Consider the following 17627-nt stretch of genomic DNA (forward strand, 5'->3'; position numbering starts at 1 on the left):
ATTACACGTGATCATTGCACGTGATCATTACACGCGTGATAATCCAAGAACGTTGGTTCAATGCGGGAGCACGGGGAAGTGTGTCGCTCTCCGTTGTGTGGCTCAAAAGAGTGCCTTGGAGACGTCTCAGAAGCAGTCCTGCGAATTATTCCCCGCGCTGGCTTTTTATCGTCCACGTGGGATGCGAAGCCGCAAATCGGGGCACCGCGTAGATTCTAGCGGTCGTGCTACGTCACTCGACGACAAGGTTGACCATTAGTTGCATTCATTAATCCACTACATTGGGTACCACGGTGGCGAGGTGTTAACTACCTTCCTGGTATGCAGGAGGTCGTGGGTTCGATCCCGACCCTGATGCCTGCTGTATATTTAGAGTTTGCATGCTCTCCCTGTGGTCACGTGGCATTTTCTCCTGGTCCTCCTGTTTTTCCCTCCACATTTAAAAGCATGCGTTTAGAGTATTTGGCTGCTATAAATTGCTACACGATAAGCCACTTGATTGAGCCATCATTTGTGACCAGGTCGCTTCTGAAAAAGAGCTGTATAGCTCAGTGGGCCTTACCTGCTAAAATAAAGCATCGTTTATTTTGAAATAGTTTTTAAATAGCCGCATGCGGCCCGCCTTGTCTCTCTCCTCTCGTGAATCGTGACGAGCGGGTGGACAGGTCGGCTAAATAGACAACAATATAAAATAATGAAGTTGGGAAACAATGAGTCGATTCTGTACATTTGTGTTCCGTCCTCCTGAGAAGCGAGGCGACTCCACAGCAGATACGCACCAGAGGTTTTGCGAAACAGCAACAACGCTTGATTTCAAAGTGTTTTTCCGAGGAGCGTTTGCGTGCCTGCAATAATGACCAGACACAACACAACAACAACCGGCATTCGCCACTAAGTGACGGTGACGTCACCACGGCGATTGTGCCAGGCCATGTGGACGGTTAGGCCACGTGAAGCGTCGAACGCCCGCTGGCAGGAGGTTACGGAACAGACCCAGGTGCCATGGGTTGACCGACTGAGACGACTGGCCGATGCACCACATGACCAGACACACCCTCCTTATCACCCTCCACGTCACACAGCACCTCAGCTCAGTCCCTCAGCATGGAATCCACCCCAAAATCTAGATCAGGGGAGTGCCCCCTTACTCTCAATAGTCTACACACCGCCGCTCTACGGCGTGCTTTCGGTGGTTGTACGGTGTCCGACGTTTCGCTGCATGTGCTTGGAAAAGCTCTTGAAAATGTTTCTTATCCCGAAGGTCCCCCCCACCTCCCCCACTCAAAGCATGTGCAACGACACATCTGACGGCACGCCCGACGATGCGCGGAACGATCCGAAAACGACGCACTTTTGGAGAGCTACCAAATCGGAGGGCGCAATTTGAATACAATTGTCGGGAAGAGGAGCAGAACATTGTTAGTAAAAGTAAAAAAAAAACGCGTAGACACGCGGCTGGATGGATTAATTGATTCAGCAGAACTGCTTAAACTCTGCCTCTTTGATATTCGAGAAAGTGCTCGCTGCATTTAGACCCAGCGCAAGGAGACGTCACGGCGATATGCGCTTTAATTCCCCTTCCGTATCCAAGGAATCGCTCGTGGGTCATTTGCGCTAAGCCGCAGCCAAAGCCGACGTTAATAACAGATTGCATTATGGGCCACTGAGCACTGCCGGGAAACTTCTGAGCGGTCGCCCGTTGCAATGGCCATGCTGATGCTGATTTCCTCCCCAGGGCATGAAAGGTGTGGAGGGGCTGGCGGGGAGCCAAGGAGATGCAGGCTACACCGTGAGTACTGGATGCACTTGATGTGCTAATCTCTGCGTGTTATCCCCAGCATGCCCATAAGACATTGTCTCGCAGCCAGGGCAGTGATCCGCGCTGCGAGTTTCTCCTGCCCGAGTCGAGAGGGAGGCTACTGTGATGGATAATAATCTAACGTATGAGTGAGTGTGTGTGTGTGGGGAGCGGTAGTGGATGTACCCTGCGACCCGGGTTCGATTTCCCGCTCACGGCCAACGGCAGTGACGATTATCTGAACCTATCCTGGGCCACCCCTATGGTCGGCTCAGCCTTAAATGTGTACCTGGTGCGATGTGGAAACATCGGCACTGGGGAGACAAAGGCGGCCGAGCGTGCTGCTGGCCACCCATACCCTCGTGCCTTACCGGCCTTCAGCACTTGCCTCAATAATCTGGCTCTACGGAAGGATAGTTGTCTCTGGGGAGTGGTAGTGTACGAACCCAGTGACCCAAATTTGATTCCTGCTCACGGCTTACACAAGTTGTCAATTATCTGAACCGTTCCTGGGCCTCCCCTAGGGTCAACTCAGCCTTAAATGAGTATCTGATGTAGTGTGTAGACATTAGCTCTGGGGATACAAAGTGTGTGGTGTGTAGCGGCATTCTCACAGGTGCTCGCTGTTTATTGTGCGCGGGGTGGTATTGTAGTGGTCACGTGGCAACTTCATTCATTTGCTGGGTCGGGTAGAGGAGGGTTTACGACACACAAAATCAATTGTGAATCATAATACTGGTCATGAAATTTTTTTTCGTGTTTTAAATAACATTTTTTATTTCTAGATTTGTTTTTGTTTTTATTTTATTTTACTTTCTACGTGACTTTACCGAAAAAACCTAAGAAGAACATTTTTTATTGTTAAGCAGAAGACTTAAATCAATGTGTAGCATTGCGATAAGCCTGCGATATAAAAAAAACCGCTCACCACCCCCGACGTGCCGAGTCACTCATTGACGTGAATTCAGAAGTAGTTCTGTGGAGTCATGTTCCAGGGCATTTCTCTGAGCTCCAAATGAGAATTACTTCGTCGGCGGCTATAATGGCACGATTTTAATATCATTGGGAAGCAGAAATATGAGCTGTTGAGCTACAACCACGTGGTCTCCTTCCCCCGCACCAGATGCGTCTCTGCGGCCATCTGCAAACGGTCTTCCTTCCCATATTAGGAAAGCTAGTGGAGCCATGCACTTAAAAATCATCGTCTAGATTGAAAAACGAATTTCTGTAGAATTGCCCATTGTGTTTAGTTTGTTGTCCTTCACTTGGGCATTCGGATTAGTCACAGTTGGCTACACACGGTGCAAAAGAAGTTCAACATACATGTTGCGTTTTAACAACTCTCTCTCTCTCTGCAGGGGTTCCCAGGACCAATGGGACCACAGGGTGAAAAGGGGGTCAAGGTACGTTCCGTGGAATTAAAAAACAAAAATATTGTTCCTTTCCTTCAGCTCGTTCTTGGCACCAAATACTATGATCACTGTTTCATTGCTTTTATGGCTTTATTTCGGTGATTTCGAAAACTTTTTTTGGTTTGGCCATGTTTGTTTGTTGTAGTACGGAGTTAGACTGATGGCCTTAATCTAAGTTGTCTTGTGGTTGTTGTTGTCTGACTTGCATCACACTGGGATTTTTGCACAGCGTTTGTGTACGGTGCTTTTTCTGCAACATTTTGCTGTCTTCTCTTGGATTTACTGTTTGCACATAGTCACATAGTCACTTTAAGATGTTTTCTTGTTCATGTTTTTGTTTGTTGCGGTTGCACCCGATTCAAGAGCCGAATGGCTCACAGGGCTATACCTAATAAATGAAAAAAAAATGAAACTCAAACTGAAAATCGCGTCGACAACAACAACAACAAAACAATTCGACGCACGTGGAACCGACATGGGAAAGGAGTCGAGCTCGCGGCTCCGGTGGACAAACGACGCGCCGCTCGCCGAGGAGGCGATTGGCAAGTCGGGCGGTGCGCGAGCTCGTGGCCGCGATGCGAAGTTCGTCGCAAGCGAGCGCTGATCAGGCTGCGCGCCGTTCTCCAACTCGCAGGTCAAACATCGCCTTGCGCCATCGAGCGATTTTCCACGAGCCCATAAAATGCACTCTTAAACGAAACAAATTGTTTTGTTTACCAGGTTTGGCCCACTGAACTATGTAGCGATTTTTCACAAGCGACCTAGTCATCACAAATGATAGCCCCACGAAGTGGCTTGTCGTCAGGTTTGGACATTTATCGCAGTCTGAACGCACGTCGATTCTAAATGTGGAGGGGGGAAAATTGGAGGAGCCGGAGAAAAACATCCAAACTCCAAATATACAACAGGCGTCAGGGTCGGGATCGAACCCACGACCTCCTATTCTTAGGTTTTTTCGGTAAAATTAATAAAAATATGTATATATATTTTTTAAATTAATTTTGATGTTTTACCTACGTGCCTTTACCGAAAAAACCTAAGAATATGATTCCTTGCAGTCACGAAAGCTTCAAATCTAGAATCCACGACCTCCTGTATATATCCCGAGGCCGGAACACTGCGCCAACCACAAAACAGGGGGGGGGGGAGGGGTGGGAACAGAAACTCCGTGATCAGCAGCCCGACTTTGGCGCAGCAGGGCCATGCGACGGGGGAGAATTGGGCTCACTGCCCCATGCCAGAGGGGGGCCACCAGCGGGGGACTTGAAGATTTATATTGGGAGGGGAAAAGGGTAAGATCACTCACACACTGTGGGAAAGAAAGGGACTTGGAGGGAGGAAGGGGGGGGGGGGGAAGGGGACCAGGAGAGGTAGTTAACATCTTGCCACCGTGATAACGAGCAAGCATGGTGGACCCGCTGACGTGAAGTTGGATGCACGACGTCCGATCACACGACGCCGCCGCCATCACCCGCGGATCGTCATCGATGGACCCTTCGCTCTGCATCTCAAACGAGATCGCGGGCAAAGATGACCAACCGCGCGCGAGAGGTCGCAATCTTCAATCCACAGCGGCCCTCTGCGAGACAAGCGTGCATCTCCACAAATTTGAAGATGCAAAGAGACGTTTTTTTGAAAATGTGCCTCTTTGTAAGTAAGTACTTACTTGTTGAACTTCGCTCGCACCGTACGTAGCCAACCGTGCTAAAGTGCATCATTCCAGTGGCTTCCTAATATTGGAAGGAGGAACGTTCCAGATGGCATCTCAAAATGCGCGATGCGGTGATCGCCTTCGTTCGATGGCGAGCCAAAGGACGCTGCGAGGATGACCGGAGTTTGCGTGACGGTTTCTGCGCCTTGACGAGATCAGCAAGTTTCGATTTAAAGCTTTCGTGACTGCAGGGATTCATCTTCTTGGTTCTTTCGGTAAAGTCACGTAGAAGGGAAGTAATAAAATAATAAAAATAGAACATAATAAAATAATTCTCACGACGTTTCGGCCACAACGCAAGCAGCCGTCCTCAGGTGAAGACCAGGTCTGTCGGGGAGACCAGGTCTGTCGGGGAAACGCTGTCTCCACATCTGAGGACGGCTGCTTGCGTTGTGGCCGAAACGTCGTGAGAATTATTTCATTATGTTTTATTATTATTATTTTATTACTTCCCTTTTACGTGACTTTACCGAAAGAACCAAGCAGGAGAGATCAGCAAGGTGTTGTGGTTCATTTGCGGCAAGCACTTCGTGTGCAATGAGTGCGCACTCATCGTTTTATTTGTTGAGCAACATATTGACTTATTGGCGGTACACCAGTGCAGCATAGCACACCGGTCGTCAAAAAACGTCTGACGATTTCCCTGTTGCCCTTGAGTGCTGTGTCAAGTAAATTTACTTGACACAGCTGTCGGGCTGTGACGGTTCCACCTGAAGACGGTAAATTTACTTGACACAGCTGTCGTGGCTGTGACGGTTCCACCTGAAGACGGAAGCTTGTGTTGCTTCCGAAACGTCGTGATTTTTATTTTATTTTACTTTTATTAATTTTAATGTTTTACCTACGTGACTTTAGCGAAAAAACCTAAGAATATGAATCCTTGCAGTCACGAAAGCTTCAAATCTAGAACCATGAGTCATGATTTTTTGATGCCACCGTTCCACCAAGAAATTATTCCGGAAACGAATCGACGAACCATCCGAACTAGGTCGAGGGCACGAGGAGTGAAACCTGCCTTTGGAACACGGAGACAGCCAATTAGTTGCCACGTTAGAACGTTCGTCTTCCTCGCAGCGCTTCGATGTCACGAGAACTGATGTTGACGCACCACCACCCTGCAAGATTTTCTGACCTTCGAGAAAATAAGTAAGTTTTTGCGAAAAATGTGCTCTTTATTCTTTTATGAGGTATGATGTTTTTTTTACAATTTACTTTATTAACATAAGTGTTATTTATTCGGAATTATTTTAATATTTTAATATTTTTATTTCTACGATATATATCTTTTATCTATTTCATATCATTTATAATAGGGTTTTTTTGTTATTTAATATCGCAACACTGGTCTACCGCCAATATACGTTCAAATACACAGCACCGGGAGGTTTGGCACCGCGATTTGCCGTTCGCAAAAAAATACAATTTAGAAAGCATGAGATGGCGAGCGTTTCCCCCCCAACCCCCCCCCCCCCTTTATCCTATTTGCAATTTGGCAACGCTCCGTTTGGTTTGGAGCCACGGAAGGGGCGCGCTGGTTGGGTTGTTATTGTGTTCGGAGGCAGACCGTTGTCAATGCTCAGTGTCCACCTCCGTTCCGAAAGCGACATAATATTTTGTTAAGGCAAAGATATCCATTGCCACGGATTTGTTTTGGCGCGGCGGACGACAGAGGTAGAAAAGTAGTCATACATGAGTTTTTTTTTTTCTTCAGACACATTACAAAAGCTCAAAGTCGTCTCGTGTAGAAATATCCAAAGCTTAAGTTTTCCTCTTTGACAAATAAACTGCCTGCCCTTCTTTGCTGCTCACAAATTAAAGGGGACACCGTTCTGTCAGTCGACCAGGGAGTCCTTTATAACCAGTCTCGTGGGATTACCTAGGTGAGATCGCGTACATATATAAATGTGTCGTTAAACCCGCCACCACCCGACAGAGCCTACGTGTTATACAAAAATGCTGCACGCACGCGCGTATCGCGATATTTAAACGAACATATCTATCTATTACCATTGAGTGTTGATTGAGTATTAGTCAACAACTTCTGTGTCGTGCCGCTCCTCCGTTGGCTTCCTCTCCGCTGTGTTCCATTCCTCCAGCTGCCCCCTTCCATCCTCACCCTTGACCCTTGGCCACCGTCCATCCTAGCGATGGTGTCCTCGGCCATGGCGTGGAGTGTTTCCCCATCGCGTGCGTGGAATCTTCCGGTTTCTTCACTTATTTTCGCCACACGTAGACGCTCGTTAATTGGCTGATGACACCTTCACATTTAGAGGACAGCAGAGCTTGGGAAATCGTTGGCATCGGCTCATCGCGTGGCCGCCTTCCCGCTTGTCTGTTGCTCCTCGCACCCCGAGTAATTTTCTCTCTCTCTCTCCAGGAGAGCCAGGCGAATGCTGTGCGGTGTGTTAAAAGTTGAAACGCTTCAAAAATCCGTATTGAATGCGTACGTGCTTTTGTTAGGTATTGCACCGCTGAAAGGTGATTTACTCCAGCAGCGTCGCGCGGAGGCACGGCGCGTGCCGCTTCATCGTGGTTTCTGACCTCTTTCTCCGAGCAGACGACACTGCGGATGTGCCCGCGTGCAGCCCTGAATACGCATCCCCGGTGAAACTCAAGCGTTTCGTAACCAGTCGTGGAGGTTTTCACTGAACAAAGGAAACGGCTCGATGGTTTTTCCACTCGCGGCGGTTGACGTCGCTGCGATGATTTCTCCGGCAGGGAGACGTGGGGATCGCCGGCGTTCCGGGCCGGGACGGGATGCAAGGCATGGACGTGAGTAGAATCATCCACGGGAGCGACGGGTTCAAGGGGATTAAAGAGCCGGATCGCAACCCAAATGGGTGGCACCCGCTCGTGGGTTAGGGGCTGCGAGAGAGTGCAGGCTGCGGCATGGACACTGTGCAGGAGAAGTTCAGAATGTGTGCGGGGAATGCGAGCACCATTGTGCAACGGTAAAACACACTGATACGCAACGCGACAAAGGTACCTCACCAACACAAAACACACGGATATATGGAATTAAAACAATTTCCTTATGAACACAACATTTATGCGGCACGTGGACACGTGATCTCTCTGTATATTGTGGCCTTTTTACCTGGGTGGGGGCCAGGAGGTGGGGGGGGGCCTTACGGTGGCCAGGAGAGACGGCAGTACGGCAATGGATTCTTAAATCCATCTTTGCACAGCCTCGAGCATTGAATTATTTTCACTCGCCAATCAACTATAAATGGACTTTTCCAGGCAGCCCAAATCAGGACCCTCCACCGCCGAGCTGTGTCAACGTGTCCAACAGCTGTAGCCAGACTGCAAGGCGTTACATGCGGTGAGAGGCGAATTTAGAACATGCTACTTCCATTGATTGTAATCGTCGAACTTCATAAGGAAAAATAAAAAATGCCAAGAATAAATGTATTACATATTCAAAGCATTTTGCATATCCCAAAATGCATTTCATTAGAGTACTGGAGCAATGTTTTGTCATAAAATAGAACGAAAAACCGCCACTCACGGCGCAGCGTGCACATTGGAAGCCTGCAAACGGCTATGTGATGGAATGTCCAATAACCGACAACATGCAGAGCTTGGCCGCTATTAGCGGCTTGCGGGGGAATGGGGATGTTTCCGCAGGTCGCCCGGTGCCTGGTTATTAAGGCTGTCCGCGATAAAAATCCCAAATATTTTGATGCTCATTTCCCCGCTGTTTGCATTGCGGTTTTCAATAACTTGGGACCGCCAGGTTCCACTTAATTGCCGAAGCAGTGTCGTGATGATGATGATTTTTTTATCCCATCGTTTGCTTTATTAGCGTATTTTTCATATCTGCCCGAGAGCGGTTAAACCACTTCGCAGGCCAGGATATTAAAAGGTGCTCTGCAGCGCGCCCTTATTTCTTCATTATTGTCTGAACTCATAACTAAAGCTAGGCTACGATTATGCCTTAGAGAAATGAACTGTCGATTCAAGTATAATAATGGGAAAGTTTCTTGAACCCCCCCCCTGCCCCCCTCGCTGCCTGCCGAGCAGTATAAATGGGTCCACCACAGGTAATCGATCTTATTTATAGGGCACCTTAGCTCAAGGTGCTTTACATAGTAAAAATAAAAAGCAGTAACAAACATGGAAAGATTTATGTGGCAGTGGCAGTGCAAGAGCCTTGGAATGAGTGACCGCTGCAGAGGTCACACGGAGGTCACGAATGGGCGACAGGGGAGGGACGGGCCCGAGTGGAGGGGCGAGGGGAAGGTAGAGGAAGGGAATGGGCGGCGATGGAGAAGAGGTGGAGCTTCGAAAGAGACGCGGTGGGGTAAAATGTGGGCAACTCACGCTTCTTCGCAGACGAATCACCGTGCCACCATTCCCCCTGTTGCAGTTCGCAGTGGAATGAAACAAATTAGCTCCTCCCTTCAAAGTAAGTTGCTGGAGTCTGCCATTGGCGGAAGGACATTTGGCGGCGGAGGGAATTGCGATGCCGTCGAGTTGCATCGTTGCGGGGTGTCAAGCGCAGGCGATTGTGTCGCTGCAGCCCAGAATCCTCGTCGCAACTTACTGGGTGCCCCTAAATGTCAAGGTGACCCGGTCGGCCGCCATGGTTTCCCTCCGCCTTGCCGCTAGTCGGCGTGCGACGACGCAGCGAATCGTCGATTTAAAGTGATTAATTTGATGATAACGTTCATCCGGTTGTGCACATCATAATCAGTTGCTCAGCGGTCATCCTCAACTATCCCTTCTGGCAGTTGATTATCGATAAAGAGGGTGTACATATTCTTGGTTCTTTCGGTAAAGTCACGTAGAAGGGAAACAATAAAATAATACAAATATAATCCAATAAATGTTTTTTTAACCCCCCCCCCTCGTCACACATTTTTCTGTGTTTTGTATTTATTATTTTTATTATTTCCCTTCTACGTGACTTTACCGAAAAAACCAGGAATATAATATCCACTCAGTTGACGCTCTCCCCGGGTCCCGAGGAAAGGAGGTGTTGGAGATGCGCAGCGGTAGAGAGTTGTAGCGGCTGACGGTTCGAGTGCAGCAGCCGCCCTAGTTAATACTGCCGGTGTTATAGCCACTAAAGACACGACTACCGTACGCGCCGTCCGCTTCAAAGCGGAGGTTAAAGGTCCCGTGAAAAGAGCTTTATAGCCCATCGGATTCCTCCCGGCGAGTCTCGGTGACTCACCAGACTCACTTTTGAGGAGGGCCCTGTCACACTGCGGCGTTCGCCAAGAATTAAATTGGTAACGAGTGATGTTGAGCTTTGTGTGGGGCGGCACCTGGGGCTCACGCACCTACTTGCTGTACCGCCCTCTGCTGCTTTAAATCAGGGTGTACATACTTTTCCACGATCCTCTTTCTGTAGCCAGCAATCACCCCTTACGTTCACCCCCAGCCGTGATTCGTCTATGCTGGCTTCTTACCGCTGCGTCTATCCCACCTGGTTTTCCTGTCGTTAATGATCACTTTTATGGCAAACGCAGCGGACAATACTGTGCAAACCGAACGGAGAGAAACGCGAAACGGCACAAATCGATTCGCAGAACCCCCCCAAAGTGGTGACATTTTCATCGAATCTCTGCCGAGCACAACAATCGCGTGCCTCTCATGAACTCCGGGAATAGGAGCGGCGACGTTAAGTAAAACAACAACGACCGCTCGTACATGCTAATAGGTGTGGGGGTCTCCCTGGCAAATAAGGTCCCTTCACCGTGGCTTAATTAATACGATCAATGAACCGGTGTTAGTGGCGTTGGTGTCGTTTCACAGGCGGTCGATAGGCCTCTGTATTGCGAATGTCCACATCCACACAAACAGCCCGAGCCGTGTTGAAGATGGAAGTAAAGCGACGCGGCGAGGAACGTACAACCGGAGGAGTTCGATCGGGTTTCTCAGAAACAAGTATTGACTTGTTAGGGCTGTATGGATATCAAAGGTTCCCAATCTCAGCAATTACTGTGACTCTTACTGTGACTCTACGATAAAACAGTTCCACCGCAACAGAGGCTTTTTCGATCGCCCTTTATCGATGTGTGTTGGGCGGGTTGGGGGTGGAGTGGGCGTCTCGCCACTGCGCCCGCGCGTTTGCTGATCGTAGATTTGCATTTTGTTGTTCTCAGGGAGCTGTGGGACTCCAAGGGCTAAGGGGACCCTTTGGAGTTACCGGAGCGAAGGTGAGAGGAGACGGGCGACGCTTGAGGAGTCCCACTCCTCCTCGCCTCGTGGGGCACACGTTCGAGGGCGCGTGTGCGCGTACGCAAGCGCGCGTGCTCTGCTCGCAGGCATTTGCGGAGCGTGTATCACGGGCGGGCGGGCGTGGGACGTATGCGCGGCGAAGTTGTTATGGTGGACGCGGAATGATTGAGCAACGGACGTGAACGCACGTGTACACACGCACACGTATGCACGCGCACACACATACAACAACAACAACAACCGTCATTCGCCACTAAGTGGCGGTGACGTCACCACGACGCTTGTGCCAGGCCATGTGCACCTTGAGGCCACGTGAAGTGTCGAACATATGCACACGTACGTACACACGCACACATATGTACAAGCGCGCACAAACGAAACAGCACATGCACACAATTGTACAAGTGTGTTTGTGTATGTACGAGCATATACAAAGACAAAGATGTACACCAAGATAGAGATCCCCCGTAGAGCCTTAACAGACTGTTGGGGAAAGTGCTGTTAGCGAGCACCTAATGAAGGTTAGTTGAGCACACAACGGGGTGGGTGGCCAGCACCACGCCCGACCGCCTTTGTCTCCCCGGTAGCGATGTTTACTACACACCACACCAGATACTCATTTGAGGCCGAGTCGACCTAGGGGATGCCCAGGATATACATGCACACACATACACACCAGCATGAGCATACGCGCGCGTGCAGACGTGCGCGCGCGTGTGCGCTTGAACCTGTGGGACTTCCCGTGCGGGGGAGGAATCTCACAAGACCCAGAGAGAAGAGAACCACGCATGAAGGAGTGTTGGCTATTTAATCGTATTATTATGCAACTGACAATATCCCAGGAAGACTTATAGGTTTTCACCGGACGGCCACCACGGTGCGCGAAAAATCAGGATAACGTGGCAAGCCCTGGCCCGGAGCCTGAGTGAACGGTCACCCACGGGAACCCCCGCGGGTCAATTGCATAAATCACCTGAGAATAAATGACTTCCTAACGTGCAGAGCTGTCGGTGGCAGAATAAGGGGAAATTCCACTGCAGGAGGTGTTTTTTTCTATTACGCAACGGGCCACACTCGCTCCAAAATGAGGGCAGCTTTGTTGCAGTGCAAATGCAGCGGCCGGCTCGTCCATCGGTGGCTGCGCGAGAAATTAAAATGAATGTGGCTTATCACGTTACGCCTTGACATCGGTAGGACAATCGAATCTGTTAGTTTAGTTTTTTTTGTCGCATGATAATTTAAGCCCAGCTCTCTTCTCCGCGCCTGGGCTCGTATGGGAATACAAGTGTGTGTGTGTGGCCCTCCGACAATCGTACGGCAATACAAATGTGTGGACCTCTGACAATCATACGGCAAAATAAGGAGAGGAGTAGTGATGAGTTAATGAGTTAATGATGACGTCACCCTGCTGCTGCTCTATATAAGAACGGGAGACACAGCAGAGCCTCACCATTCTGGCGAATTGCCCGATGATGCTGGATGCAATTACCAGCGAAACGTCGTACTCAAATTGTAAATGTTGTGGTTTCACGCTTCAACACACCGGTGGGCTAAAGCAGTGAACTATTTGTCTTTTGTCAACGTGACACTTTTTTACTGATTGGCCGTGTCGGGTGGTGGAGGGTTACGACACATTTATAAATAACGCGATCTAAACCCAAAAATCGTTGATTATGGACGTCACTCGAGGTTGGGATGGCGAGAGGGTGAATGCCGTCACGAGACCTGGGGGTGGTGAAGTGTAACCGTCGGTTCGTGAAATAGTGAGTCGATAACCTTAGTTAGTCGATGTACACGTTCGCCATCATGTTCCCGCCGAAGTTCCGAGGTTTCCTGCTCGTTATGATAATATTGTTGAACTGATTACATTGACGTGATGGATGCTGTGTGTGTCGCAGGGAGACGTGGGAGACAAGGGCATTGAAGGACCCCAAGGACACATTGGCCGAGCCGTAAGTTCCCTGCAAAATGTCCGTGTCATCGTGTTTGTTTGGAGTCTGGCATGGGGTGGAGAGGAGATGGAGCTGATGCGGTACGGAAAGATGTGGAGCTGAGTGGACTTTAAATTTCGATTTAAAGCTTTCGTGACTGCAGGGATTCATCTTCTTGGTTCTTTCGGTAAAGTCACGTAGAATGGAAATAATAAAATAATAAAAATAAAACATTATAAAATAATTCTCACGACGTTTCGGCCACAACGCAAGCAGCCGTCCTCAGGTGAAGAACAGGTATATCGAGAAGACAGAGTCTGAATGAAATACCCCAGGTTTGGAGCATCTATTTAAGCTGAGTGGACTTGCTGATGGCCAGTACCGGCAGTATCAAGATCGGCCTCTGTGGAGGAGGAGGGGAGGCTCGTGAAGGACGCTACCTGGCAGTTGGAGGCAGTCACCTTCCAAAGAAAACCGAGGGCGGAGGAGCGACGCTCACAGAGAGTCGGCTTGCCTTCCAATATTCACGTGGCCTCAGAGTGCACCCAGCCTGTCACAAGCACCGTGGTGACGTCACTGGCACTAAGTGGCGAATGCCAGCTTTTGATGTTGTGTTGCGTGTTGAACATCTTTCACACGGTACGTAGCCAGGCGTGCTAATCGGAGGTGCGGGGGGAAGGACCACGAACTAAACACAAAAAGCAATTCTCTTGAAATGAGTTTTCAATCCCAGATTTAAAAGTGCATAGCTCCAGTGGCTTCCTAATATCGGAAGTCACTGAACACGGTGTGCATGCACCAGTCTTGAGAATAGAACATTGCCACCTTGGTCAAAAGCCAGTGGTTTCCAGATCAATCAAGCAAGTGGGGGAAGCATTAATCAGCCATTCACAGCTCAGAGCCATTTGTGGGAAATTCCAAATGGCAGGGGTGAGTTCCATCATGCAACCAATGTTGATTTCTCCACCAGAAGGACTTGTGTTTTTTTTTTATCAACCTTGGAAGTACAATGGGCTGAGTGCACCACTGGCTGGCAATGCTGTCCTACCGCGGGAGCCACGCACGCGTAATGCCGTGTCGCCCAGTCAGGTTGTGTACCGACTGGTTGTAATGGGCAAAACGCGTTACTGAAACCTCATTGGGGGGGGCATGCAATGTTGAAAGGATATTCCAATGGAGGGATTGTGTCGATAAAGTTGAGTACGATACAACTTGTGGGGGGAGGCTGCAGTTGTCATCCAAAGGAAGAAAAAAACCTGCACCTAAGCATGAGCTTATCATTTGCATGAATTATAAACGGTTGATTCTTACAGATACACTGCAATGATCGTGATCTTGGGAAGCGATCGTAATAGTTGGATCGATGCATCGTTACTTGCCTGAGTGCTCATCTCCTATGCATGTGTGGAAATTCCACTTTCTTCTGGTGGGACCCAGTTAATTTATAGAACAAAGTGGTACCTAATTTTATTGATTCCGGAGGGGATGATGGTACGAATATACACCTCCAAATTGCAGTTTGAACTCGCAAACTTGCCAATTGCGAGTCGCGTCATCCGAAGCACCGAACCGCCCTAGATGGACGCTAAATAATACAAACGCAACGAAAGTTTCCTCCCCGCTGCTAATGGAAATCAAAATTACACTCGTGCCATTGTCGCTCTTGTCTGTTGTTGCCCGTTGTTTCCGTGTCTCCCAGGGACCGAAAGGAGACAAAGGTACAGCCGGGCGTCACGGCAAGCCTGGCAAGCCAGGCCCCAAGGGGATGCGGGTAAGTCTGCCGCCGTCTCACGCGAAACACTCCGGGAAGGGGGGGCGGTGGGGGAGTTGGGGGGGGCGTTCGTTTGCGCTCTCAAACGCATTCCCCCCCCCCTCCTGCTCGCCTGCCCACTCCGCTCGCTCGTGCCTCCCACACAACGTTGGGCACCGGAGTCCTGATGAGACGACGGACTCCTCCGACCTAAAAAACGCTCCGGCGCTGCCTGTTGACGCGTGGGGAGGGAGGGGGGCGGGGGGTCAAGGCCTTAGACGAAGATAAATTACGTATTTCAAGATTCGATTTTTATGACAATGAAGGAAACACGCTAAATCTCGACCCGCTCGATTTTACGCGTTCGCCGCCGCCGCCACCGCCGAGCGTTGGTCTTGCGTCGGGGAGTTTTGGCGGAAAACGCGCCGAAGTCTCCAGCGCCAGCAATGCGGCCACTCGTCGTAGCGGTGACCTTTTGGCCAATCCGTAAAGCACACGTGTCCGAGCCGGCTCGTTGTTGCCTCGCGGTTCACGGTGTGGCCCGCCTCAGCACGGCTCTCAAGCCTGTGGTAGCTCCTTCCTCAGCGCTTGGGAACGGCACGCCTGGGTGGCAAGCCGTGGCCACCAGCCGCACTCGATCGGCCGTGACCAAATGGATTCGACTTGGAAATGCCTCGATTGTGGCCGTGCCCACGCTGAAGACCGTTTCATAAGTGGCGCCGAAATCACTTGATCTGTTGCTCGGGGTCGTGGTTGCCGTTGTGCGGCGAGTCTGCCCTTCGCTCCGAACTTGGCAACCCCCTTCTGTGCCAATGGTTTTCAGTTCTAGATTTGAAGCTTTCGTGACTGCAAGGATTCATACTATTATTTCTATTATTATTTTATTATTATTTATTTTTACTTTACCGAAAAACCTAAGCGTATAATGGTTTTCAGCTTCGACGCAGCCAAATACTGGGACTGCTTTCAGCTTCTCTGCGTCGCATCAGTAGTGTGCCCTCGTTCGTTCCCTTAATGGTGAGGGTGCATTACCCCTGGGCCTGTTATACGTTACGTGTTGGTTCATTTTCTCCCCTTTTATATATAGATACATATATACCCAGTGTATTCTGGGAATCTTGAAAGACCATAAAGAATGCTTACGAAAGAAATAGAGACGGTGGTGGGGGAGGGAGGCATTTTTAGACACGGAACTGCGTGCCACTCCATCGATCCGTACTCCGTGTACGGGACACGTTTGTGAACGCACACGTTGGCACGTAAGCATTTAAAACGAACGTGTTTTATCCCCCCACGGACCTTAAGGGACGCTGTTGTTTGTGCGAGCAAACTAAACGCATGAAACGACAAGTTGACAAAGGACGACACGAGATGAATGTGAAATTGAAATCTTCACCGCGATCCCGGTTGCGTATTTCACACGGACGGGCAACGTTACTTTATAGTTGCGAAAACTAACATTTCTAAAGGTGTGTTTGCTTCAATTATATATATATCTCACAACGAATATGGAAATGCTTTATTTAGCTTTTGGTGTTTAATATGTTCATGTTGCAGGGCTCGATCGGAGACGCAGGTGAAGAAGGTCCCATGGTAAAACTACTCGTTGCACGCACACACGCCTACATACACACACATGTACATACACGCACGCAGACGCACATGCGCACGCACACACACGCATACACACGCGCTCGCACACGCGCACACTTTCCACTCCGCCCGTGTTGAAGAGTCTGCTTCAATTACTGGTGTCTGTCGACAAAGAAATACACAATGGACATAACACGGCAACAACACTCACAACAAACATTAGCGTCTTTCGTTCGCGGTGGGCACTTTAATACGTGACGCACGTTCCAGAGTACGGAAATTATTAATAACAGTACACTTTGAATGTTTGTTTCATATTTAATTTGTGCATTATATAAACGCGGGCAAGTGATAAGCACAAGCGGTTGATTGTGTATCTCGAGTGACGTCGGAGTGAACAAATAGCCGTACGTAGCAACAACGATGATCTTGGTATTCATCCATTCATCAAATTCGCCAATGAGCTTCAACTTTATTTTCAGCGGGGTCTTGCGTTGGGGATGTTTGGCCAATTGCATTTTTAAGTGACGAGTGTTTTAATTCGCGTTTTTACGGAAAAAAAGGCTGCTACCGTAGGACGTGATTGCCATCTCGGCAAAATAATAAACATTTATTTGCTATTTTTTTAAACTAATTTTCCATTACCGACATCAGCGCAGTGTCTCTTGAACAACAACACAAATCTAATTCCCATTCACCTGCTTTATAGGAAATTACTTCAGGTAATTTCTCAGGCTCTCTGGGTATAAATGCGCGCGTACATAAGTGGAACCCTTTATAATAGCAGTCGACTGCCCTGAATTGGTTAAATTGTATATGTAGTTCCACTTCGGGGGTAATGCGTCAATAAAAGCAATATTTAATACATTACAGGGAGAATATATACACATTGAGGGAGCAGTTAAATGTATTTTTAATTGCCTGGGAAAATAAACAATGACGTGCGCGTTCGTTATGTCGCGTCGGCTGAAACTTAAAAATGACAGCGTATGCTCAGAAATAACGTATATGACTTTAGTTGGGGGGGGGGAGGGAGGAGGTGTAGGAAATTAAGCCCTGTAAATGTATCTTTATGACTGCGTTAAATTCATCGCCTGTGGAAATGTGAGGGCCCATGATTGTGAACAAGCGACATGAGTCGGCGTATATACGCGCGGAGGCGGTGGGACGAACGAACAGCGCGTCGAATATTGATTCCCATGCCACGGCCAACAATCAGCGGTGAGCGTTATCCAAGCTG

At 49.0% G+C, this 17627-nt stretch overlaps 1 protein-coding gene across 1 annotated transcript in view; it reads left to right on the forward strand.

Moving 5' to 3' along the window:
• LOC144938521 (uncharacterized) overlaps nucleotides 1-17627 on the forward strand; it is a 34274-nt gene that overhangs the window by 1493 nt on the left and 15154 nt on the right. Inside the window, exons 3-9 of the mRNA XM_078866411.1 lie at nucleotides 1736-1789; nucleotides 3157-3201; nucleotides 7640-7693; nucleotides 11038-11091; nucleotides 13012-13065; nucleotides 14744-14815; nucleotides 16352-16387. Coding sequence (XP_078722537.1) covers nucleotides 1736-1789; nucleotides 3157-3201; nucleotides 7640-7693; nucleotides 11038-11091; nucleotides 13012-13065; nucleotides 14744-14815; nucleotides 16352-16387 — 369 coding nt within the window. The remainder of the gene's footprint in view (nucleotides 1-1735; nucleotides 1790-3156; nucleotides 3202-7639; nucleotides 7694-11037; nucleotides 11092-13011; nucleotides 13066-14743; nucleotides 14816-16351; nucleotides 16388-17627) is intronic.

The sequence above is a fragment of the Lampetra fluviatilis genome, chromosome 22, assembly GCF_964198595.1.
Source record: "Lampetra fluviatilis chromosome 22, kcLamFluv1.1, whole genome shotgun sequence".
Lineage (NCBI taxonomy): Eukaryota > Metazoa > Chordata > Hyperoartia > Petromyzontiformes > Petromyzontidae > Lampetra > Lampetra fluviatilis.